Consider the following 27,491-nt stretch of genomic DNA (forward strand, 5'->3'; position numbering starts at 1 on the left):
CCGGATGACTGAGAATGTCCATAGACACTCAGCTGGATTTGTTACTTATATGGTTTAAATGTGGTTATTCTAAATCAAAAATGTGGAAAAGTATGGAAAAGCCAAAATTGAAGAATCTTTTTTTTTTAAATAAAGTTTTTTATTTTTAAACACAAACATACGCATACAAAAACATAAAATCCTCTTCCATTTTATATACATACAGCGTGTCAGTTGGTTATGTATCTTTTGTGCTATACTTTTGTAGTCATTTACTCACAATTTATATCAGTCTTCACATTGTCAAATTAACATATGTTTATATATTTATCAGTTATTAATCATCCATGACTAAACTATTTATTCCACCATTTTATATGAGATGTTCCAAGTTTTATTTTAAAATGTTTGTTATACTTTCAACCAGCGGTTATATATATCTATATTATGTTTTATATCAATCTATTAGATTTCTATCACAAAATTATGTAGTCTATTATATTAGCATGCCTTTTTATCCAACCATTGATAAAACAAATCCCATATCATATAAAATTGCTTATCTTCTTGTTCTCTAATTTCAAATGTCAGTTTACTCATTTCAGCACAGTCCATAAGATTGAAGAATCTTATAAGCGTGGTAACATATGTGAAAAATTTAAAGACTATTTTATAGTAGGATCTCCATAAGCAACTCCCTCAAAAAAATTTGGAAGCCTGAGATGCTGGAGAATTTTCTCATTTCTTGTAGTATTAGCAGTTCAAGGAAACAAAGATTGAAGATACCTCCACTTTCATCTTAAAGCAAGTTACAGGGATGCTCTGAAGAACATCCAAATAGCACCAGCAATAGCACTTAAGACTTATATATCACTCCACAGTTCTTTACAACACTCTCTGGATGGATTGCAATGTCAGCATATTGCCCCCAACAATCTGGGATTCTGATGTTATATATGTTGATGGCAGACGGATGGAAGGCTGAGTCAACCTTGAGCTGGTCAGGATCAAACTCCAGACTGTGGGCAGAGTTAGACTGCAATACTGCATTCTTACCACTGAGCCAACACTGCTCTTCCTTATGAATTCCTTCCTTAGGAAATTGTTATAGGCTATTTCCAATATAGCAGTGACATCTCACCCTGTATAACATCTGATCTTTTATCCAAACATGAAATGTATTGAATGGAGGCATTCCTAACTGCCTTCCTGAGTAGAAAAACCTGAGAATAAACCCTACTGTGTATGAGCACTGAATATGTATATTTTCCATCCAAAGGATTAGTGAAAAATGTGTAAACGTAGAATTCCTCTTTGTGATGTGCATTGATTGACCATTTATGTCTGGTATTTCCTCTGTCAAAAGTCACTGCCTACACACACACACACACACACACACACACACACACACACACACAAAATAGTTGGTTAGTTTGGTCAACGATCTTTTTAAGGTCAATCTCAGTTCAGGAGATAAGAACCATGTTAGCATCAAACATTAGGACTGGTCTATTATATCCACCAATGTAAGGAGGGAGAGGGGGAAAACATGGTGATTCTGTAGTTGCCATAATGTCATAAATATAAAAATTAATTTTAAGAAGGCATGTGGACAACCTTGTTTAACACTTTTCTCCAATGGTATAACATCTGATGAAGATCCTTGGGAGGCTCCTCGCATTCTGTGTAGAGGGTATAGGAAGGGACTTTAAAAGACAGGAAGAAGAGCTGCTACCAAGGCAATGATAAGAGAGGCTTGAGCATGAATATAGGATGAGAAAATGCCTCAAACAAGACCTGCCCTAGTCAACAAAAAATAAAGCAAGGGAGGCAGAACCATATTCAGATTTGGAAGATTTTGTTACAATAAAAGTAGTTCTGATATAATATGTATTGATTTCTTTGTCAGTTGTACCTTGTAAGGCTGTCACTCTGGCCATAATATCTGTACTGAGTCTGATTATTGGCTCGAGGCAATATGTCTCAATATCTTTTCTTTGCATTTCTCTCATGACCAGGGTCTATTTACTGAATCAAAGCAGAGACGAGATCAATACATCTCATTAAAGTTGTTGTGTTTTTTTTTAATTCATTGGTATACTTCTGAATCAAAACTTTCAGTGATTTAGGATGCGATGACCTTTATGTTGAAATCCTGCCTATTTCATATGGAAAAAAGCTGTTGCTTCCTCCCAATCCTCTAGTTTATTTAGAAGATATTGGACATAAAGCTTGGAGGAAATGCCTCCGGGTTTTGTCTCTCCCAAATGTCTCAGCAGAACTTTCATAATCTGCTAGTTTGCTTTCTGCATTGAAACAAAATATATATTTCATTTCATAAATACTCTTAAACTTCCATTACGCCTGGAAACTTGCTGAATGTTTCTGAGTCAATCACTCAGTCTCAGCCTATCTATCTGATGAGATTACTCTTTTAGTATTTTTTAGTATTTATTTGATTTGTCAATCGCTTACAAGATGCAGGTATAAGAATAAATATAGTTTTGAATACATGAGATAGATACTTATAAGAAAAATAAAAACCAATAGGACAGGGACGGTTGGCATGATTAGTGCGTGGTGGTGAATGGTGATGATGGTAAAATTAACTAGGCCACTGTGAGCACCAATTGGCAGAAAAAGTGGATGAACTTATAATGTATACACAAGCACACAGACATACTAAATCAATTTTGCTGTTGGCTTGTAAAAACAGAAAGCTACATTTTTAAAAAAAGAGGAAATGTTCAAAAAATCAGAACTGGACAAATCACTTCCCCCTCCCCAGAATTTTTTTGGGCAGCAGCCAGCAGAATTGCTCTTCCATTCACTCTACACTAATGGAATTACACACAATAAACAACATTTATTAAACTTAGGCCATCGCCACAGCTGTTTAGAAAAGAGTTGTTCTGACTTATCCTCATTGACAATGGCAGGAGGGCTTTTATATAAGCTTTAAGCAAACACACTTAGGAATTTTCTATTTGCTGAGCATCCACATTCCAGTAGAAGGGATGGCTGGATAACTACAGAGGTTGCTGATGGATACTGAGCCCATCCAGCCTCTCCCCAGAACAGCCTTTGATTGCTTTCATCTTTTCCATGCAAGTTACAAGCACTGCATTCACAGCTGTATAAGCAACTGTCCACAGGCTCCACCACAGGGAAGGACCTCAGACTGGAGCTTCATGAAGTTGTCAACACAACTGTATGGTGGCTAGGAAGCCCCAGAGGCCAGTCTGCATGACCCTGCCTGCCCTGGTTCTCCCATAACTCTTAATCCCCACAATCTTGATCTGGAAGATGGATGATGCAGAGATTGCCAAAGGAAAAAAGGATGCTTCTTTATAACAAATATAGAAGGGGTAGGCATTTTAGAGCTTGTTTGTTTGTTTGTTTGTTTGCAGAATTTACACTGCTTCAAGAATGTATAAAGGTTTCTCAAATGAGAGTTTGAAATGTTAAAGAAGGAACTTTTTATCATCTATAGTGGACATGCGACAAAACAAATAAATATTGGAGTAGGGTTCATATCTTAATACAGAAAATACTTGAAGTGAACATAAAGCTAAAAACCATCAAGGTTTTTTTTAGGTCTAATGGATAAAGACTTCAAAAAAAAATGATGTTATATATAGCAATAGCAATAGCACTTAGACTTATATATCGCTTTATAGTGCTTTACAGCCCTCTCTAAGCGGTTTGACAGAGTCAGCATGTTGCCCCCAACAATTTTGGGTCTTCATTTTACCCACCTCAGAAAGATGGACGGCTGAGTCAACCTTGAGCCTGGTGGATTCAATCTGCCAAATTGTTGGCAGCAGAAGTAGTTTTGCAGTATTGCACTCTAACCACTGTGCCACCGAGGCTCTGTTGATGTTAACATCAAAAGTTTGATGTTATATATGTTGATGGCAGCAAAATTTACTTTATAGACAAACATGGAAGGAAACTTTGATTTCCCCAATGGACGAATGGCTGCAAAAGTTGATGGAGTTAGCAGACAGCCAAATTGATTAAAGAAAGGAATACAATTGATTTTGTTTCCACCTAGAAACTACTTTTGGACCTTTTGTTTGAGGTGGAAAAAAAGTGGGGAAAAACACTTTGATTTTGAGTTTTGCTGATTAGATAGGTTTTTGTTATAGAAATGGCTAGTATATATTATTATACAAAAGTAAAAAGTTGAGGTTGTATGTTATTATTTTATTCTACTGCATCAATGCTTTTTCTTTCTTTTTCCCTTCTACCCTACACTTTTCTCCCTTCCCCTTTTCCTCCCTTATTTTCCTCTTATTTTCTTATTTTCTTTCTGTTTTATATTTATATTTTGATAAACTAATAAAAATGTTGAAATCAGAATATACACTGCTTCAATCAGACTGACTATGAGAAGGGTACACTTCTCCAAATCAAATAAAAAAGACAAGTACAACTTCAGCAATATAACCAAAACTAAAAGCCGCAAGATACAATCCAAGTACAATCATACTGGGGGTTAAACAATTAAGACAATTAAGAGTAAAACAAGAAATGAAAAATTGCCAACTGGTCACACACAGGAATAGCCACAGCAACCTGGCTCAAACATGGAAGAACGAAGTCTTTACTTCTCAGCAGGAGTATGGGGCATTAGCTGTGGGGGGCATTTTGTTCTTATTTATTGATTTAAAAAAATTAATGCCACCTCTATCGCTCAACTATAAAACCTTCCCATGGTGTCTGGCATATATGCTGATAGCCTTGCTAGTGAAAATTTGATAGTAGGAAGACATTTGCTCCCCTCAAAGCTCCCAGTGGAAGGTTTGAAGTAAGAGTCTCAGGATATCTGAGGGATACCAGGATGTGCAAGACTGATAGAGGGAATAACAAGCCTTGAGACCTAAGGGTTAAACACAGCAGATTCCCCATTGAAGGAAAACAGAGGCCCAAGCCACATCTTCCCTAGAATTTGCTAATTTTGAGATCATACAGAACTCTTCAACAGAGCAATGTTCATTTAACTGAGGATGACCCTTGGACCATCCCACACATTTTCCTCTCTCCAAAAACACTTTTCTAAAAGCCAAACAGACCAGACATAACTTTGCAATCACTGGCTGCTTTCAGCTTCACGTTCAGCTCAAAGGAATGATTGGATAGATAGCCCCTCGCCAATATGGCTGCCCTTTAGCAGTGAGGTGAGTACCTTGACCCTCACAATGAATCCAAATGGAAAACAACAGCTTGTTTATGTCCTGTGAAAGGAAGTTGCTTTCTGGCATAAAGAGCAGTAAAATAAGGTTGTATGTTTTCCAGAGCTGACACTTGTGCCATTGAAAAGAAAAAGATGCTAGTGAAGTCTCATCTTGAGAAGAGGAAAAACAGCTGAGCCAAGACAATAATTTTGTTTAAAAAAAACAAACTAGGAACTAATGACATCTCTTACAGTCTGATACACATCTGGTTTATTCTGGCCAAGAAAACGAGAAGCCAAAACTGATTCACTGCTGACTAGTCTATTTTGTTCCATAAGTCTAGACCAGGGGTGAAGAACTATGGCCCTTTTATAACCTTTGGATCTCAACTCCCAGAATTCTTGAGTCAGCATGACTGGCTCATCAATTATGGCAGTTGAAGTCCACAAGTCATAAAGGGTCTGTAGTTTCCCATCTCGATACAAAACTTCAGAAATGCCAAAGAATGCCCTACAATTCTTTGTAGAACCCATGAAAGTATGGTATGGTATAGCTTTACTGATTAGTCAGTTGACCATACAGTATCATGAAGCAATAGGCATCAGCAGAGGTGGTATTCAGCAGGCTCTGACCAGTTCTGGAGAACCGGTAGTGGAAATTTTGAGTAGTCCAGAGAATCAGCAAATTGCAGATTTTACAGTATCTTACCCTGCCATGCCCACCAAGCCATGCCAACAGAACCAGTAGTAAAAAAAAATTAATCCCACCACTGGGCATCAATCACAGTAAAGTAAAATGAAGCTGAGCTAAAAGAGTAAGGTAGGCTACAATAAAAGATAAACGGGTGAGATAAAAGAGTGTAGGATAAAATATAAAAATATAAAACAAGATTACTAAAATAAAGCAATGTGTGCTTAGATGAAGGTTTTACCTTTACATGCTACCCCAATGTGTTCAATAAAATGTGGTCTCAATTGAATAGTATTGATGGTAAACTTAGCAGTTCTAGTGCCTAAATATGTGTTTGGGCCCTGAAGAAGATAAAATCTTTTATTGCTATCCTAAGGTGTAGTTTTGTCAAGTCCCATCTCTGTAAATACTGGGGTATATAATTGCTGGGGTATATAATTGGCAATTGAATAGGAAGAGAGAATCAATGTCTTTTATTTCTAGTACTCCACATACAGATGTTCTCTCAGGGTATGGGACTTGATGAAATGGTCTGTAGAATGGGGAGTTTCACTGGAATGCTGACATCAAACACATTGTCTGTTGTTTTTCCTCTTTCAAAATATTTGCTATTCTTAGCCAGCCATTTTAACAACCCAATGTTTGCAAGTGCCTCAGTGACAATTTGGGCGTTAACATCCAAGACTCTTTTTTAAATATGCCTTGGCCTGATAACTGGCTGAGAGTAAATACTGTGCACTGATGAGCTTACCTAGTTTGGTAATGAAACGTCTTCAAGTAAACAAGCCAAACTCAAAGAGTACTGAGGACTTCACAGTTAAACACTGAGTTATAAATGTTCCCTTCTATCAGTAGGTACTTTGTTGATAAACTAAACTTAAGAGATGATTCTGGAAAAGCCATTTGCCCTTCCCAAAAGCTTGCTTTCTTAATTCCTGAAACCTCTGATCAATGGAAGCCATTTCATTTACCGGGAATAAAGAGAATTGCAGGACCCACAATTCTGATGCTTGATCACCAAAGTGACTCTGCACAGAAGCCAGAACATTATCATGTCCTTGAACAGAAAAGGGCAGGGCCAGCAAGGACAGCATGGAAGACTCAGAGAAATCAAGCTTATCACAGAAAGGGTAGAGCGACTGTTTTCACAAGTGCCACTATGACTCTGCTCTCATTGTGAGAGTCGTGAACTAAGATCTCAAGGAGTATAATCCTGTGCAGAAAAAATGCAAACCTACACTGAAGGAGAAAGTAAGGAAGATGGCTAAGGAATCTTCTTCAAGTTCCGACTTAACTACACAAATTTGTTACCAAAACTTTGGCAAAATGTTTACAGGTAGCCCTCACTTAAAAACAGTAATCGGGACAAGAATTTCTGTCACTAAACAAAGCTATTATAAAACGTGACATCACATGACCGGACCATTTAAGAGATGATAATCCTGCCAGTGCCTGTTGTCATTGTTAAGCGAGCACCTCCTCACTACTTCCTGCCGGCTTCCAGTGGGGAAGCCAATAGAAAGTTGTGAGGCCCAAGTGGATCACAAGCACTTTAAGTCATCACTGAATAAGTGATAGTTAGCAAGGACTATCTATATCTCAATATATAGCATGAGGCTACTCATTGATTTTTATTTATTTATTTATTAAATTACAAATCCATGGAAGGGTAGCTACAGTTTTTTCTTCACTAATCATGATCAGAACAGGCCTTCCCTCCATGTAAACTTTTTTCCTCTATCACATTCCTCTCTCTTCAGGTTTTTTTTTTTTTTTTGGGGGGGTAATCTGGGAGGAAAACTTTTAACACAGTATCAATTTATTGGTTCTTTACAGAAATTCTCTATTTTTGCTTCCCAGCTCAGGGCATGTTTGATTAACTCCTGTGAAGACATACCCCAAAAAATCTCTGCATCGCTTTCTACTAAAAAAAGCATATTTACTATTAAATAATGTACTGCCCTTTATCAGTTTTAGCTTGCAACATTTAAAAAATGCAAAATTATCCAAAATAGAAAAGATTCAGGAAAAATGCTAAAATCCCTCCAAATTCACAATCAATATCAGCAAAGGCTAAGAAAACCCCAGGGGTCCACCTTATATTGGAAAAAGTATTTTGTAAAACAGCAAAAAAAAAAAAAAAGCAGCCCGTTCTAACTTCTATTAATGTTCACAGACACGCATAGTTCCTTCCTGTTCCCTGATTTCATTTTTCTCTCAGGGAAGCTTTTCATATCATACAAAAAGCTGCAACAGAGAATAAACAGATGATTCATCTTCCTTTACAAGCTCAAGTCTGCCAGTGCCAACAGCCTTGCAATCAGCATGATTTAAAGAAAGTGTTGCAAATGCCATGTTATCTCATATAATTCACTTTTGGCACATAACCCCGCTTGAAGTATATCCACTGGAATTTCTTCCCATGAACAGCTAGCAGCAATGCAATCACAAATGGAACTTTATTTGATTTTTACCCTGCCTTTATTACTTTCAAGTAACTTAAGGTGGTGAAAATCGCCATTTTACTTCATTTTCCTTTTATATAAATTACGTCACACAGTTGTTGTCACAATAAGAAATGTAATTATGAGAAGAAACTTGGTCTCTATGAAACTGGTGTCAGATTTTCTAGGAAAAAAATAAAGGACAAACCAGAAAAAAGGAGCAAATCTAAATTTGCAAGGATAAAAAAAATGCTCAGAACTGCTTTACAAAAGAAAATTCAAGAGCAGAACCAAGAAAATAAATTAAATCAACAGAGAATATATGGACACTGTATCTATATACAGGTAGTCCCCAAATTACGACCACAATTGAGCCCAAAATTTATGTTGCTAAGTTAAACATCTATTAAGTGAGTTTGCCCCATTTTATGACCTTTATTGCCACAGTTGTTAAGTGAATAATTGTATTTATTAACGTGGTTTGTTAAGTGAATCTGGCTACCTCAGTGGCTTTGCTTGTCAGATGGGTCACAAAAGTTGAAACACATGATCCCAGAAAAACAGTCCTAAGTCACTTTTTTCAGTGCTGTTGTAATTTTGAACGGTCACTCAATGAACTGTTATAAATCGAGTGTAATTTCCAAATTTAGGGAAGGTTTTGCTAGAAGAGCAAATTAAAAAACTATGGGCATTGGACCTTTCATATAAAAAAAACCCAAAATAAAACAGGAAAATGGAATTCTAAAATGAAAGCACTATCATGGAGGGTAACATTATCTACAACAGTAGATATGTGATTCTACTGTATTTACAGAAGAGATAAGGATCTGAAATATAATCTTCTCCTCGTCCCTGATAAAAAAAAATCTGATAAAACCTTGTAAACAAGTTGTCGTATCTGTGTAGCTTGTTATACAGTCTATGCTCACACACAAAGCTAAGTTTTAGAAATGGGTTCCAGAATATTTGTATCACCATGCTAGAGAAGCAACTTGCTCTCTTTCCTGTTCTGCATTTAATTTTACACTACTTTACAGAACTGTGAATTTAGCAGATTAAAGTAGCCCCGTATCTCCAACAGGCACTAGTTCTTTGTCTTGCAAGGCTGACTGAGTTCATATATTATACTATGCCAAGATGTGGTTTGCTCAAGTGCAATTTATCATGTTGTGTGAACTCATGTTATTACGGCTTTGTCAACAAATCACAGTCAAATCATCCCCGAGGTGCAACCCAGTGAAAATCTCAGACACTCCATTTTTTATCACAGATTGAAAATTAGAAATTTATCTACTTTAAATCATTTGAAGCTGCTTTTTAGTAACACATTTTTAAATCATGATTTTTTTAAAATTAATCAACAAAACCAATATTAAAGTCAATATTAAATCACTTCATGTTTCTCGACTGTAATGACTCAAGAAGCAAGTTTGGATAGCATTTCTTTTTGCCATTTACAAAGCTAAGCAAAAGATCACAAAATTAACCTGGTTTGATAGCATGCTTTTAAGAAGAAGTTGTCCATATGCAGCACTAGGCTGCAGTACTTCTTGGTCCTCTCCTCATTATGTAATCATATTAAAAAGTATAAATGAGAAATCCATTTCAGTTCATGATACCTCAGAATGAAGCCATGGCTTGAGCTAAGTTTTGCCAAGAATGTTTGCACAGCATGGTAATTTTAAACCAAGATCAGGACAAGCCTGTTTTTGCCTCAACTTTGTCATGAATACACACCCACTTCCTTACCTAAACCAAGCACAAATTCAAATCACAGTTTGCAACAGTAACTCTCAAGGCAGTTTTTTTTAATTATTATAATCTGTGGCCAAATCTTAACAATTATTGCAAGCAAGCATCCCAAGTGTTGTATATGAGCACATAGAGAGACCTGTCCAAGTTTTAAAAAAAAACATCAAAATCGCTGACAAGACATTTGTAAAACAGAGGAAGTTGCTTATACAGTATTGAACTGCAATTTCACAGTTCAAATTCCACCAAGCTTAAGGTTGACTCAGCTTCCCATCCTTCCGAGGTGGGTAAAATGAGGACCCAAATTGTTGAGGGCAATAGGCTGACTCTGTAAATGGAGGGCTTAGAGAGGGCTGCAAAACACTGTAAAGCGGTATATAAGTCTAAGTGCTATTGGTATTGCTATTCCCTCAAATTATTTTAAGCAGCTGAGCAAGACGAAACAGTCCACTTGTAGAGGAAAGTGGCTACTTGGTTCCCTAACATTGAGCAACAGAATGGTTGAAGATGTGATTCCAAACACAATCAAAAACTCAGCTGAAAGCAAATTTGGAAATCGCCTTGACTTCCTCTAAAAATTAAGTACACTTTCAAAGCCTTAGAGGAAGAGTACAAGATGAAGTTCTATATCTTACTTATTAACAATATATAATATGTATTGTTTTCTTATATTACATTCTGGATGGACAAGAAGCAATGGGTGGAAACTAATCAAGGAGAGAAGCAACTTAGAACTAAGGAGAAATTTCCTGACACTTAGAACAATTAATCAGTGGAACAACTTGCCTCCAGAAGTTGTGGATGCTCCAACACTGGAAGTTTTTAAGAAGAGATTGGATAAACCTTTGTCTGAAATGGCTTGAGCAAGGGGTTAGTCTAGAAGACCTCCAAGGTCTCTCCCAACTCCGTTATTCTGATCTGTTATTCTGGCTGGGATGTCTGGAGGTTAAACTCCACACATCTTCAGCTGCCAAGGCTGAGAAACACTGCTCTAAAAACAGGAGGAAAACACCTGGCACCAGGCAACTGGCATAGCAAAGTAAAAGAGCACAGTACAGCACCCTTCTTTCACAGTTCTTACTTTATTGGCAAAAGGCATTGTCAAACTCTACAGACAGCAAATGTGTTACTACTGTTGTACTCTACTGTACATTTAGCTGTGACGCTCCAGTGAAGAAAAATGGCATTTCAAAACAGAATCTGCATCGGTCAAATAAAGAAGGGGACATGGTGGTTATGGATAATGGAAGGTATAGCTCTTAACAAACTAGAAAGTACCAAGTTAAGGATAAATGGCATAGGGTGTTTTTTTTGTTTAATTCCTTGCAAGTGGAATGGATGTCTTTGAGTCTGTTCTCCATCTGTAAATAAACAGCTTATCTAAATGCTTATTCTGATTCTCTCACTTCTTTTAAAATATGTTCTTTTCCCCCCATATGTTTAAATGTGTCACCTATTTCTCAATTGTTCCATTTGTGCAAATTTTCAGAATTCTTTGATAGGCTCCGCGTTGCTATGTTTAATACATGTAAGACCAGCAAGCACCATTTTTATATTATAATTTGATGCTTTTCATTGGGGAAACTATATATAAACATTATATGCAAACTCTCTCAAACTTAAATCAGGGTTATACACACAAGAATTAATTCGGATTCTATAACAGTTAAGTCAGCTATGCTGGAATTTTCAAGATGTGTGCAGCAATTAGATCCAAAGCAGTGAAGCTATAGATCTGAATCACGTATCACACTTGTGTTCCAAATATTAATACATCCTTAATGCCAAGAATGGTTTTACAGCCATAATAGCGAGATGTTTAAACTATATTTTTTAAAAACTGCAAATGAAAACTAAAAGTTTCAACAAGCTTAATCTATACCGTCTGCTCTATTGTGCCCCCTCAAGAAACTGCAGTCCATAAACAGAACCATGTCCATGAATTGCAGGGTGTGAACTGTCTTATAGCAGTCCTTGGTTTCTATTCAATCATACTTCACATATGAGAGCTTATTCCTGCCAAGACCTCAAGATATTTGAGATGGTTTAGATAATAACTTGGCTTAACATAAAGAGATCTAAACCCTTTTGCCCTCTAAAATGCCCCTTTGCTCTTTCCTTAGCACAAGCTGCAAATAATCAAAGAAACATATCATCTTCCCTCTTTTTCTTTTTTTAAAAAAAAGGATAATATGGCTAATAGTTTGAGAATGATCAGGATAAAATTATATTGCAAGGCCACAAAGAACTTGCATTTGTTCTTATCAGACAACATGTTATTATGTTCAGAGATTTTGTAAGTTTATACTCCCAGAAATTCCATAATTCAAGAAACCCGAGAAGGGATTTATTTACAAGAATGTGCAAGTTCTTCTCTCATGCTTACCCCCCTGCCAACCACAAAAAGTCCTGCCTCCCAAATCAAACTGTAATATGGTTCACTTCAAGTTTACATGAGTGACAAGCTCTTAAGGATTTGAAGCAGCAAGTTCTATTAATCAATTACATTGCAGAATGTGTGTCTAATTCGCATAAGCTCTATTTAAATGTATGCACATACACACACCCAAATAATTCAGTCTGTGTATTTTATTTTGTACCACAGATGTTGCACAATTTTAAAAAAAGGAGTGGTAATTTAGAGTAGGAATAATATTTTTGGCAATCAAATACTGCAAAATACTTTTTAAAAATAAAGCTATTAAAATGTTATAACACTGAAGATAGCTAACATGTCTCCCTGCAGTCTTCACTTGTCCAGACTAACCACACCCCGTGCCTAACCATTACTCATTCTTCTTCCTTCATTTATCAACTTAGTTACTGCCCTCTAGACATGTGTGAGTTTCTCAATTTTCTTTCTCAAATTCAATGTGTAGAACTGTATATAATATTCTAGGCGCAGTTGACCAACGCAGAATAAAAGAAAATAATGACTGCTCTTGATCTTGTCATTATATTTCTATTGATGTAGCCTAAAAATGAATTTGTGGGTTTTTGCAATTGTATCATACTGTTGGCTGATGTTTAACATATGATCCAATGAAATGCCCACGTCTTTTTCCTATACACCGTGTCCTAATATGGTTCCCGGTGAGCTTTTCCGGGTAGAAAGCGGCGTTTGGGTGCTGAAAGAATCCTCGCGCCTTAGTTTCATCGAGGGGGTGGTGGTGGCTTCGAACAAAACTAAGGCGTGAGGATTCTTTCAGCACGCATGGCAAGGCGAGCCGAGCGACCGTCCCGAAGCCCATCGACACAGGTACAAAGGAGGAGCTGAAGGTGGCAGGGAGAAGCGGGGCACGGCTGGCTGGCCGGTCGCTTGGCTCACCATGCCATGCGTGCTGATGCCGGTACCGGGCCACGGATGATTTTGTGATGCCGGTACCAGGCCGCGGCACAAAAAAGGTAGGGGGCCACTGCTGTAATGTATCTCCAGCCACCTCTAAGTCATTTTCCCAAAGACAGGCCCAGATTAAGTGACTGCATAATCCTGAATTTGGGAGGGAGGGGACCAGTCATCTTAATACCAATGCAGGATAAAATTCTGGAACATATTGTTAAGCTTACAGTCAGTTGCTAAGCACTTAGAAAAGAATGTACTGCTTGGCAGAAGAACAAACCATGTTGCATCAACCTGGTCTTTTTTAACAGAATGATCAATTTAGTTAATCGATGTCAGACCAAAGCCAAGGATGACACAGCAGAATCTAATCAAGTTCAGTTCTTTATTTGCTTACACATAATGGAAGGAGTCTTGCCAAACTGAGACTATAACCTTCTATCCACTAGATAAACCCGAAAGTCTATTGTTCTACTAGCGAAAAGAGGGGTCATTAAAATACACAATATAAAATTGTCTTATAATTTCATTATTTGGGACTAAAATCTGTATTTTTCTGTGGTTCAAAATATGTGTCATAGAAATTTTATGTTTTATAAATGTAAAAACGCTGAATCAAGCTTGATTCCTGATGATTATATGGACATATTTGCATTTATTTTACATGACTTATTTTTTCTAATTTCTCAGTTAGGAATTCCATTCTTTTTTTCACTTCTTTGAGCCTTTCTCAAATCCAGTGTTGGAAACTTATTTTGCCCCTTCCCAGTAATTCAAGAGATTGAAAAAATGAATGGAATGTAGAATGTAGTGTCACTTCTGAATCTGCAATTTACTGCAGAACTTGGAATGGGACCATGCTTTTTTTTAACCTGGATGGTCCAAATGTATATCTGTACCAACTTTATATATTTTTACCTACCAGTAACCAACTAATGTTTTTTCATCATTAACTCTGAATGGGGATTATGCTCCCCACAAAGAGTTGGTATGCATTCAAGAAATTCTGTTGGGACTCATGACTCTTGCTCAAGGAACATGTGGCAGCTGTGGTCAGGAGAGCTTTTTTATAAATACATCCTGTGTGCCAATTACAGCCATTCCCAGATTGGAAGGCACTGCTCATAGCCACCTTCTAGCTGGACTATTGTAACCTGTTCTATGCTGCCCAGAAGAGCATTCTGAAGCCTCAGCTACTCTAGCATGGCATGGCACAACATTCATGTGCCAGCATGGTTTCATGAGTAGCACCAGTCCCCCAGAGGTTTCTTGGTGCTGGTTATCACTTTTAAAGCCCTACATGATATGGGAAGAGGTCTCTGTTGGACTGTCTCTCCCTGGTGTTTTCTGCCCATCTCATCAGAGCTGACAGAGTGGATGTGCTCCGGTTACCATTGATAAAACAACATTGTCTAGTGAGTCCCTGGACACATGCCTTTATTATGGTCCATGCTTTGTAGCATAGCCTCCCTCTGAAATATGGACCACTCTTATTCTATTGGCCTTTTACAAAGCTGTGAAGACCTGGCTCTTCTCCCAGGCATTAATGGTGGGATTTTTGTTTGGGAAACCTGGCATGAATGTTGTATCTAGTGGTTTGTGTTTTTATTGAGCCTCGATGCAGTTTTATTTGATTTACATTTTAATATAATTAACTGCTTTTTGTTTCTTGGCCATTCAAGAGATTCTTGGATACACAGGCAGTCCCATAAATTGGATAAATAAATAAAATGCTTTCTTGGCAATCACTGTTTTGCATTCTGGATGCAAAAGGCATCCAGAATGATAGCACCACAAGTCCCTGGATAAATTCTACAACAAAGAAAAGCATATTCTGATTAAGAAAGCGGGTAAATTACGTGCACAGGAAATATTTACACTCTCTTTTAATTTTGTGTAATGAATACTAAAATAATTTTGAGAATAGACAAAAATGCTAGATTACATCCTTCCACCTCATAAAAAAAACTTTCTCAATAACCATCTAGGTTTCTGAAATTTTAACAGATTTTAATTATTTATTCACTGTTTTTAACTTTGTTGCTAAAATAAAGTATTCACTGTTTTTTTTAACTTTGCCACCTAGAGTCACTTTTGGTGAGATGTGCAGTTATAAAAATTAGACAGACAAATTGATAGGTAAGATTATCTCTTTACAAATCTTCACTGCCCGGAGGATATGTGAAGCACTGGTCTTTAAAGCAGGAGTCTCCAACCTTGGCAACTTTTAAGATTTGTTGACTTCAATTCCCAGAATTCCTCAGCCAGCTTTGCTCCACAAGTCTTAAAGTTGCTAAGGTTGGAGACCCCTGTTTTAAAATACATTTTTTTTTTAAAAAAAAGAACACTATTCACATCATACTTTTTTTTTTCACACCAGAAGAATGTCAGAAAACAATTCCAAGCATTGTTTGGAATTGAACTTTTCCTCTTCAGAAGCGAAACCCAGTTAAGTGATACAGATTTGCAGGGAAGAATCAGAACTGTCACTTTAATCATCAGGGTTTAATTCACTGGGCGGAGTTGGATTCCACAGGCCCACATATCCAGAAAAGGCAGACTTAAAATAAGACTTCTCAAATGAATCACCCTGAACCAAATACATCAACCGAATCCTGGCAGTTTCTCTGCTGAGTCAGCCAGGTTACGTAAGGAGGTGCCACTCAGAAAAATCGCTGGCTCTCATTCAAATCCTAACACAGTATGGTTAAGGTAATACGAATTGATTTCACTTTCTATAGATAACCATCAAGGAAGATACATGACAGAATTCCTGTCCCTACCGTCCCATGCTCTGCATCCCTTTACAGAGCTAAGTGCCCATTTAGCTGATAATTCCATAAGAAACAAAAATGAAATAGTCTCTCTGACAAGCTAGATTTGTAGCGTCAATGCAACTTTCTTGAAGATTACGGCAGTGGATCCCAATACAACTACAGGTAGTCCTTGATTTACAATAGTTTGTTTAGTGACCACTACGGCACTGGAAGAAAGTAGCTTATGGTCATTTTTAACACTTATGATCATTGCAGTATTCCCATGGTCATGTGATCAAAATTCAAATGACTTATATTTATGACAGTAGTAGTGTGCCGGGGTCATGTGATCACCATTTGTGACCTTCTGACAAGCAAAGTCAATGGGGAAGCCAAATTCACTTAACAACTGTGTTACTAATTTAACAAGTGCAGCGATTCACTTCACTGTGGCAAGAAAGCTCCTAAAATGGGGCAAAACACATTTAACAAATATCTCACCTAGCAACAGAAATTGTGGGCTCAATTGTGGTAGTTAAGTCGAGGACAACCTGCATATTATAAATGCATAAGGAAGACTGCCAATTTTTGGCTTATTGTGTTGCATAAAATGTAACAAAAGTCTATATGCATTCAGAACTATTGTCTTTATTTACCTCTTGCACTTCCATTCCATCTTTCTTTCTCTGATATTCAGTATCACAAAGCCCCACTGCAGAGATTTTGCCTGCAGCCCATCAAATCTTGGATATGTTCCCCCAACCCCTTCAAAACCTACTGCCAAAAAATCATCTTTAACATAATTAAAGGAGGAAAATATTAAATATATGGGGGGGGGAGGGGAGGAAGCAGTGATATTAATAGGAGTTTTGTTCTGTTTTAAGCCGACTTTGGTTTTTGCCATGGTCAGTTGTCTGTGAATGTGCTAGAAATTATAGGTTCAGTGCATCTGAAGGGCACCAAATTGGGGAAGTTCTCCTGAAAGGGGCGTGTGTGTGTGTGTGTGTGTGTGTGTGTGTGTGTGTGTGTGTATACAGATACTATATATGCTTCTATGACTAATACTATGACTATGACAATTCTCAGAAAGAAGGGCTGTTGTGGTTCACTGACGGCCGAGTCTAGAGAAGACTCGGACGAGAGTCCTGCATCCAATGCAGAGATGGGGCCAGGACCATCTGGGAGTGGGGTGCTGTCTCCGGAGCCTCTGACGTCTGGCAGTAGTGAGGCAGAGGACCCAGGGAAGCCTGCTCCCAGTGCGTGTGTGCGCAGAGCTGCTAGAAGGCAAGAGCAGCTGAAACCAAAGGGGTAACTCAGGAGTAAGTCTGGGAGGTGATTGCCCCTTCCATCAGGTATAATGTCAAGTTAGGGTCAAGCCTGAAATTGACATATAAAAGACCAGCAAAGATGACGAAACCTTTGCAAGAAGCAAAGTAGTTCGTCCAGTTCAGATTCATTCTTGAAGCTCTTTGTACTTTGGTTGGTTTTTTTTCTAGTTCATTTGATACTTCTGTTATTGGCAGCACTTCACAGAAAAGAAAGGTGGGTGCTTATCTGAAGGGACTGCTTGAGATTAATTCTGGCTGGGAATGAAAACAGTTCCCAGCGCTGCAATAAAATAAGTCTTGTTTTTAAAATAAGAGTGTGCGTAGTAACAGTCTAGGAAGCCTTGGTCAGAACAAACAATTGGGAATACAGGCAGAATTGGGTGCTATTGTCTATCAAACCTAGCCCCACATGCGACAGAGTTGTTGAAAGTGACATGGTAGAGAGAAGTATATACAGCTGTCTTCCAATCCTGAAAATCAAGTTCTGGCCACCAAATGTTCTCTGGCAACTAACCTATTTTCTTTTATAAACTCGGAGAAGCAAATGTACTTTTCTCTTTTTCCGTATTAGAGGAACATACATTCTCCGCCTTGATCAAAGCAAGCTTTCATTCGAAAGCAGCCTTTCGCTTCCTAGCCCTGACTACCCAAAACCCTATTTCAGTGGTCAGTTCTGGAGACGGGTTGCCTACGGCTTCAATGGACACCATGCTTGCTATGTGATTAAGGAAGTTTCAAAGATTACAAAATCATCAAAGTCAGAATGTCCTGGTTTTATGTACAAGCAAAAGCAAAGAGAAGGAGAGCAGATAAGGGCAGGAATTTGACCTAATAAAACAAATCAACAAGGGTGAACAAGTCTGGGCTTGCTAGCTAAAGGCCACAAATAAAGCATTTCTGATTGGACCTACATTTCATGGGAAAGGGATTATTCTTTTTAGTTATCAAGCTTTTTTTTTTTACCACGTCCAAGGCAGCTTAGAAAGATTAAGAGAAAAGAGCCATTCATTCAGCCTTATTATCTAGAAGTCTCAAAACAAAAGAAAAAGAAATGGGGGTATAGCTAGGCTAGGCATCCAAATTGCACTAGAGGTCACGCCATGATCTAACTGGGACTTGGGATACCTTTGACAAAGAAGTGCATGCTGGCAAGTTCAGCACTTGCTAGGACTTCAGATTTTCTATGGGTTGCAGCTATTAACCCCATCATCAGGAGTTACACCTTGTTATGCTGTACAAAAGCAATGATCTTCCAGTTATTTCAGAATTACAACTCCCAGGAACCCCAGATATCCTAGCCAAAGATGAAGAAAGCTGGAAGATCAGTGCAATGATATCTGTAGGGTTAATGATCTCCTCGGTTTTGCATTATAATGCTTTTAAAAACCACGCAGATGGGTCTCTGCAGCCTGCTTTCCTAATCACAGCCTCCTCTTTTCACACATATAGAACAGCAGGAGATGTCATTCAATCTATGTTTTTATTTTGCTGGCACAGAAACACAGCAACAAACCGGCCAGCTCTCTCTTGCTTTTGATGCCGGCCATAGAAGAATAAATGTCCCTTCTTCTATGTCCAGCACAGACTGCTCCTTTCATTCTCTGCCAACCTATCTGGTAGAAGTCTAAATGTTTATCTGGCTAGGAGGGGAGTCTCCTTTTTGGGCAGCATGGCTACAGAGACTACCAATATCTTAATAGTTCAATAAAATTGATATGAAAATAACATTTATAGGATGATTGATACACTATACTATATTGAAGGATGTAATTTTAAAAAGTGAAGGTAAAGGTTCCCCTCGCACATACCTGCTAGTTGTTTACGGCTCTAGGGGGCGGTGCTCATCTCCGTTAAAAAGCCGAAGAGCCAGCGCTGTCCGAAGACGTCTCCGTGGTCATGTGGCCGGCATGATTAAATGCCGAAAGTGCATGGAACGCTGCTAACTTCCCACCAAAGTGGTCCCTATTTTTCTACTTGCATTTTTACATGCTTCCGAACTGCTAGGTTGGCAGAAACTGGGACAAGTAATGGGAGCTCACTCCGTTACACGGGGCTAGGGATTCGAACTGCCAAAATGCCAGCCTTTCTGATCTGAGGGATGTAGTTAAGAATGTGTAATTCAGAGACATATTTCGGGGGACCAAATACAGGTAGTCCTTGATTTACAACAGTTCATTTAGTGATTATTCAAAGTTACAATGGCACTGAAAAAAGGGGAGTTATGACCATTTTTCACAATTGACCATTGCAGCATTCACGTGATATACATTTGGATGCTTAACAACTAACTCACAATTATGACGGTCACAGTTCCCCGGGGTCACATGATCCTTTTGTGACCGTCTGACAAGTGAAGTCAATGGGGAAGCCAGATTCACTTAACAACCGTGTCACTAATTTAACAATTGCAGCGATTCACTTAAGAAATGTAGCGAGAAAAGTTGTAAAATCGGGCAAAGCTCCCTTAACGAATGTCTCACTCACCAACCTGAATTTTGGGGGTCAATGATGGTCGTAACTTGAGGACTGCCTGTAAGACATTCAGGTTACAGTGCCCTCAATCACACACACAAAATTCTGCATTGAGCATGGCTATCTATAGAGACGCCAGTATTGGCATTCCTGTTATTTCTCCCTCCTGCAAACGAAAGCTGTGTTTCCAAGTTCCACTTCAGGACAGATGCCTGCAGGTGAGTAATCTGCTCATGTGACAAGCTCTGAAATGCTCCAACATTCAACTTTGCTGAGAGTGAGTTTTCCAATAGGATTAGAGAGCAAGGTTATAAAGAAATGAGCCTCTTTGATCTACCAGAGTACGAAACCTCCCAGGAGCTTTAACACCTCCCAAGGACAATGTGGCTATTTAGCAGCCTGCAAGGAAATTTAAATGAAGTTTTTGGGTTTGGGGTTTTCCCTTTGTACACTTGTTTCTCCTGCACTGCTCAAGGTGCCAGCGCTGCACCATGCTTCATTTCTATGTTGGCTCCCTTGAAAGAGAACTTCACAGAACTCTTAACAAGTATGCACAGAGCTGACCATACTAATTAATATTCAAAGCAATCTCCTAACCACTCCGTTTCTTTCTTCTATCAAGAGCCTATCTCTTAGTTAGATGATACTGATAAACCATAAGCTAATAATTAATCTCTTCTTTAGGGAACATTCACTTTGATTTACTTATGCTTTTCACAACAGCAGGGTTTTTTTTTAGTATGATTCTCTGTCTTTATTGAACTCTCTTCAAATACTTTTCCATCTACATAAGCCTTGCAGGAAGATACAGTAGAAGGATGGACTGAAGTAACGTTTAAAAACAAACAAGACAGTAATCTTGAAATGATTTCTAAGCTCGTGTCTGAAAACTAATTATTCTGAGCTGTTATTCATTTATTAGATGTTTTGTTTTATACTGAGCAAAATCAAAATTAGATATCACAGCAACATGCACCATTCATACAATACTATAGTATCATACAATACTAAGTTCTATGTACTTTTAAGAGTAGGACTTCAATTTCTTATTTTAAAAAATGTGATGATTACAATCTTTCCCCCCTCTTCTCACTGTACAGACATTACTCTACTTACAAACAGATTATGCTCTGTGTTTTGCTCCGTGAGAGGCTGTTCACAAGCCTGTTTTGTTCACAAGTCCAAACTAGTGTAAACAAAGATGTGCAGCAGAGTTCTTACCTTACATAAGTGACAGCAACATGGTAAAGCCTGGTAGTTATGGTGATGGTATTGGTTCATCCTTTGAAGTTGATGCAGCAGGTTTCTCTACTTTCCAGAAGTGAATTTTGAGTAGTGGTCTTCCTCTTTTCTTCATAGATGACACTGTAGCAGCACATCGCATGATGGGCAGGCATTTTGGTGAAGTGCTCAATATTAGGGTTCTTCATCTTGAACAATGACAGCACTTTCTCCATCAAGCTGAATCGCTCAAGCTTGCTCTGGGACTACTTCAATAGTTCCATCTCTTCTTCTTCTTCTCCTCCTTTTTTTTTTTTTTTTTGGCTGACTTTCCATGAGGTTGAATTAGATAAAGTTTGGAGAAGACGGAAAGGATTGGCTTCCTGCATGCTGCGTACAGATGTGGCACATTGGAAACTAACCCTTTCCCACCTTTTCTTGACTTCTGGGACCTTCTAAGATGGACTTGTGGACTGGTTTGTTCATATCAGTGAATGTTCACAACTCAAAAGTTTGTAAGTAGAGTAATATCTATATCTCTTTGCATATATTTAGTTACTCTTAATTGTGCTTCTTTGATCACTTGCTATCCTACTAATAGCAAGAATGACTTTTACTTCTCTTCCTAGCTCAACCAAAATCATGTCAGCCCTTTCGCTGCCATGTCACAATGGTAGCTTATAATCAGATTCTTAAAAAAATATCATCAAGAATTTTCAGAATTTTGCTTCTTAATTAGGTGCATTTATCCAACTGTACAACTTACCTCTACAGTGTGGGCCTTCATCTGCACCATCTATGCAGTCACGTTCGCCATTGCAAAGCTTGGTCATGGGAATGCAAAGTTCAGTCCCCAGGCAGTTGTACTCATTTGGATGGCACCTTGACACCTTGCTATGTGGACCTGGAAAATAGGAAGAGTCATTGCCATTATGAGGGTCTCCAAGGATCCCAGCACAAATATTTTAATCTATAGGAAATCCTAGAAGAAGGAATGGAGCCTCATGTGTAGGGATGGTGCTTAGACACATACTGCACATTCCTTTATATCTAGAAAGCAGAATGCATTAGCTCATATAATTGCTAAGGAAATGAATGTGGGAATACAACAGGCCTAATGCTAGTCTTCACTCAAATGACCTTGGTGAAATGCACGCACAACTGTTTTAGTAAATAGCTAGGGTTTTTTAATTCTATTCCTGGTAAATGTTGGTTTAAAGCATATATTTGAGTACGCCTTTTCAGTCTTAAAATTAATTTGAATTCACCTAGGAAATTTTTCAAGTAGTTTGGAGTGCAAAGGATTTCAAAGGATTGAAACCATGCTGACTTATGGTAGCTGCAGTCCAAAATATCTGGAGGACACAAAGCTACCTACTGCTGACCCAGATCTTTTTTCCACAAGGCTATGAAACCTTAGATTGTGTTTCCAAGGGAAACATACTAAGTGAATTAGTTTGAGTAACTCTGTATTAAATATTAATTAAGCCAAATTCTTTTATGGCTCAGGTTAGAAGCCTTGGTAGGTACTGATCTATCAGTCAAAGTATTCTGCTATGTAGAATAGTCCTTCCATCAGCCACTTAATCATTGCTGGCATGAAGAACCTTAACAAACTACTTTACCTATTTTAAAAGCTAATAAATGAGGTAATTAATTTCATGTGACAGGTTTGTGATACACCCCAAAGGGTTGCATTAGACAGGAATTGTTAACATTATAAAAAAGCGCTTTAAAAGTTGCTGTTCTTTTGCCCATAAATATATGGCCTCTCTAATTGAGTTGGCTACAATCCAAAAATAAATACAATTGAAAAAGGAAGAATTGAGAAGAAGGTCTGAACTGACCTTCTAAAGAGCTAAGCAGGGATGATATTTTAAGGGTAAAAACAACAGAAGATTCCATTTTTTAATTAAAAAAGAAGTCACATTCATTTTAATTTGATATCAGAGAATGTTTCTGCTAAAACATCAGGATTGCTGCTATTATGCAATTATTATTAATATTAAATGGCAACTGTTATTGATATTACTGCTAGCAATTCTCTAATTGTGAGTATCAGCAAGGGAAAGCAGGATTATGGACAACTGGTCGTGGGCCAGTCAGTTTCTCTGAGACAATGGCAATTGCAAACCACTTCTGAAAAACCTTGCCAGGAAAACTGCAGGGACTCAAAATCAGATATGATTGGATGACTATATCTATATCTAGATTCAGCATAATTCAAAATCTTTATAACCCTCCTAACATAATGTTTATAATTCTAATATCCACCAGCATTAATAAAGGCCACATTAACTGAGATTTAAAACAAAAGTTGTTTAGCATCTTCTTTTTCTTTGTCACAGAGTGATTAACCCTTTCTATGCTTTAACTTTGCAACCTTTGCAACCAAATACCTTATCTGCTCTTCTCACTCTGTTACTTTTGTACAAGCAAGAATATTTCAAACTTGAGTTTTAAAAAATGTTATAAGTGTAATGTAATACCTATTAAACCACATATTGAATCTGTATCTTTAGCATGCAGCTTTATGATTTAGCGAAAAGTGACAGAAATTAAAGGCTAAGTCTAGTATAAACCATTGTGCAAAGACTTAAGGTTGTAACAGGTAACATCTTCATTCTCCAGACACTTTTGTTTGATAATATACCTCCCTGCTTGCAAAAAAAGAGAAACTCCATAACTGGTCCCCAAAATCTCTTTCTAAGTCTTTACTAAATAGGAAAATTTCCATAGCTAAATATTTCAGAATATAGAGTTTAACTTCGCACAACCTTGTACAATAAAGCTAAGCCATCATCCTTAATGGAAGAGCTGCTCTACAATGGGCAAGAGATAGCCAAGCTACTCTCTTCCAATATAATTGTAGTCCAAAACATCTGAAGGACACCAGATTACCTTTTGCAAATCTAGGCAATACCTAACTGCTTCAGCTACCTTCTTTCCCAAATGTGTCAGTCCCTTTCATCAAGGACTTTTGCTTAGCCCCGAGCAAGCAAACATATAATGCAATTCTGAGCCCTTTATTTACTGAAGATTTGGGGGGGATCAGAATCCTATAGTAATTTATGTATTATCTATATTAGCAACACAATCCTTATAAGGATGTTGTAAGAGACAACATTCCAAAAAGGAAAGGAGTTGAGGAGAGAAGAAAGCATGCAATTTTGGGCACTTCTGATCCCCTGCTGAAATGACAAGGAGAGGGATAGTAAAAGAAGCTGGTCATTCAAAAGATTTGTTCAAACAATCCTGCTTTCCTTCTCATCCTCAGCTGCAGCCTCTTCAGTTGGGTTGCCTTTAGATGACAGTAAAGCTACCTGATGTATGGCTGATCAGTGGTTGATGCCTGCGTTAATAAATATTTATGCTTTGGCTAGAAAGCTCAGTAAATTTGTCAGCAGTTTAAAAACCTTAATTAATAATTAGTGTCTGCATTTAAATTAATAGGTGCTTTCAAAAATCTGTTGGAACAATCAAGAAGAGGCTAAATGAGCAATAATGAGTTCATCCCAACCAGAGGCTCCATTGTTTGGAATATGCTTGAGATTTCTTGGTGTTTGCATGCCAAATGTATGTCAGCTTGACTTTATAAATCTAACGCAACTTGGATATCAACAATGATACCTCCAGCTTTCCTCTCCTGTTTCCTTTATCTCCAAATCCTGTCTGTAGTAACTCTTGCCTGTCATTGCTAACAGAGGACTAAGAAGTTCTCCATCTTCTGGAGCTGTTTAACTAGTCCTTTCTCACGCCACTATGGCACCATGCTGACGCCCCCTTATCTTTACAGGGTTAGAAGGCTTTCTCTTGAAATCCCCACCCCCTCAATGATTTTCTAGTGCTGGGGATAACAGCTCACTTTTCTAATATCAATATTAGCAATATCAATGATGGTGGCACATGAGATAAACTTCATAAATCAAGGTCCCTCTTTTTTTTTTCATACTTTACAACAACAGTTCTGTGCTGACCGAAATAAAATGCACTCAGTTATTGTTTTTTGAATGTTGGGTTTTACTTAGTTTATTAATGTCATCTGCTCTTCATCCAAGCTCTCTACGTTGATTTAGAATGCTAGCAACTATAATCCCACACACGTTTAGAGAGCATCACACTGGGAAAAATATATGTGTGCTATAGTAAGCACAGAATCATGCTAATTAAAATATACAATCCACATTTTTTCCCAAAAATCTAAATTGCAGTTAGCAAGTCAACTAAACTGCCTTAATATATTATTTTGTTAATAGATCAAATTTTGGTGAAGGGCAAGGAAAATGGAATATAATCATTTGAGTTATGAACTTCAACAGGGCACCATTTCTCCCTTAATAAGTAGCATATTCGGCAGTATTTTACAGTAACTGTCCACAGAATTGAAGCTTCTTTTTTAAAGTTTTATAGTTGACCAAGTGTAATTATTATTGGTTATACTTGGTAAGTGCTCCAGTGAGCAATCTATTGACACAGATTTGCTACTAAAACTCCTAAGAAAATTGCATTTGTTAATTTTGCAACCAGAAAATACTAAAAATATTATAGCTGCTTTGATCTTGTGTAAGTTCTTCCATTAGACACCAAATAGCAATATGGAAAAACTAACAATATTTGAATATTTGTATTGATTCAGTTCTCAAATTTAGAGGCAAACTGAGATCAATTGAAAATTGTCTGTTGTCTTACTACAGTCAGTGTCTCATTCGAGAGGCATATCTATATAAAAGACACTTAACATCCGGCCTCTGTCAAATATTTCATAATGATTGCCCCATTTTGAAATATTGCCCTGGAGAAATTTGGCAGATATCCCAGAGGCCAAATCCGTTTTCTTATTATAATCAGAAATTAATTGCACTGGGCCAAAAGATAGGGAATTTGTTGGGTCCCACTTTTCTTGCAGCTATAAACAAGGATCCAGTTGGGTCAGCTTGAAAGCTCAACTAGCCCAAGATCCTGCTTCTCACAGGAACCACCTAGGTGGGGGTTTTTTTTGGTAAATTCCTCAAGCAGAACAAGACTGTAACAGCACCTTCCCTTTCTCTTACTTCAGTCGTGACATCGAGAGCCTATCCTTCTGAACGTGACAATCCCAAATACCATCATGACTCGGGCATTGATATCTTTCTCCGCTATGCATCTGCATCATCTCTTTTTAAGGCTAAGGGGTAGGGGGTGTCAGTCCTTTCCATCTTGCTGGAACAAATTCCAACCCTTTGTTATCTACTGTGGAAAATAGTCCTCAGCTTTATCTGCCCTGAATCTCGCTCCATTCAGTTTATTGGATAACCTTGGGGGATAAAATTATAAAGTGGAAATAACCCGTCATCCTATCAAATTTCTCTATAACATGCATCATTTTATGCATACTTTGTATCTTCCTTTTTCCTTTTTCCTAATGCTAAAAAGCTTGACATCCCATTCTTCATGGGAAGTTACTTCAGCCCCTAAAATCACTTCAGTTGCTTTTTTACTGTCTATTCCAGTTTTCAGTGTTCTTTTCCAAGTGTATCACACATTTGTATAAAGGTGGCTTTAGTTTCAATTTCTTTCCTGATTATTCTAAGATTTTTTTTTAATCCATGGATTTTTCTTCAGTAGCACTTTTCTCTTATATCCTTAATAATTTTTAATGGTGATTTCTATTAGTTATAGAAACCTATTGGCCATAGCCATTAAACTATCCAGCCTAAAATTTCCTGGATAGTCCCTAGAACTTTCTGAGAAATGATATGATGATTTGACTATTTGTAATTTTATAAAAAGACTGGAATTTTGTTTCTTAATACTACTTTTTATGCCCAAGTCCATTTTGAAAAAGTCAGTTATATTTGTGCCACATTTTCTGTGACAGATACAAAGAAGTCATTCAGCATCTCTTCAATCACTTAGGATATTTTTAACAGTCTCCACAGCCAACCTCTTGTGAAATAGTTTCTTGTTTCATGCGCACACACAAGCATTTATATTTCCTCTTTTTTCCCTTATTCTACAGTATTTATTCAGCTTATAAAAATAACTATAATGGCCACAAATACATCTTGGTAACAATACCAAAGTATCCACAGAAACATATTAAACAAATCCAAATCATCCACTAAAATATATTAAGCCTGACCATCAATCAAAAAAGTCTTTCAAGAAAGCTTGAAAAATCCCCTTTTCCCTGATTTGTATTAATGAAAATACAGAGGAAGATCTTTTTTTAAAATTCATAAGAGAAAAGGCCTTTCCTCTTGTATCCGAAAATTCCATCTGGGGATTCACCATCAACCATTCTAACTTGAATTTTCATAGTTGAAAAACATTGCTATTTTTTCCCCTCT

General features: G+C 37.6%; 1 protein-coding gene across 3 annotated transcripts in view; it reads right to left on the minus strand.

Annotated features, from left to right (window-relative positions):
- Window positions 1-27,491, minus strand: part of LRP1 (LDL receptor related protein 1) — a 311,480-nt gene that overhangs the window by 198,969 nt on the left and 85,020 nt on the right. For all 3 annotated transcript variants that reach the window (XM_087925459.1, XM_026713764.2, XM_026713763.2), the window contains one exon: window positions 21,929-22,066. In XM_087925459.1, the coding sequence (XP_087781585.1) occupies window positions 21,929-22,066 (138 nt within the window). The remainder of the gene's footprint in view (window positions 1-21,928; window positions 22,067-27,491) is intronic.

The sequence above is a fragment of the Pseudonaja textilis genome, chromosome 2 (assembly GCF_049901715.1).
Source record: "Pseudonaja textilis isolate UNSWEBS1 chromosome 2, rPseTex1.2, whole genome shotgun sequence".
NCBI classification, from domain to species: Eukaryota; Metazoa; Chordata; class Lepidosauria; order Squamata; family Elapidae; genus Pseudonaja; species Pseudonaja textilis.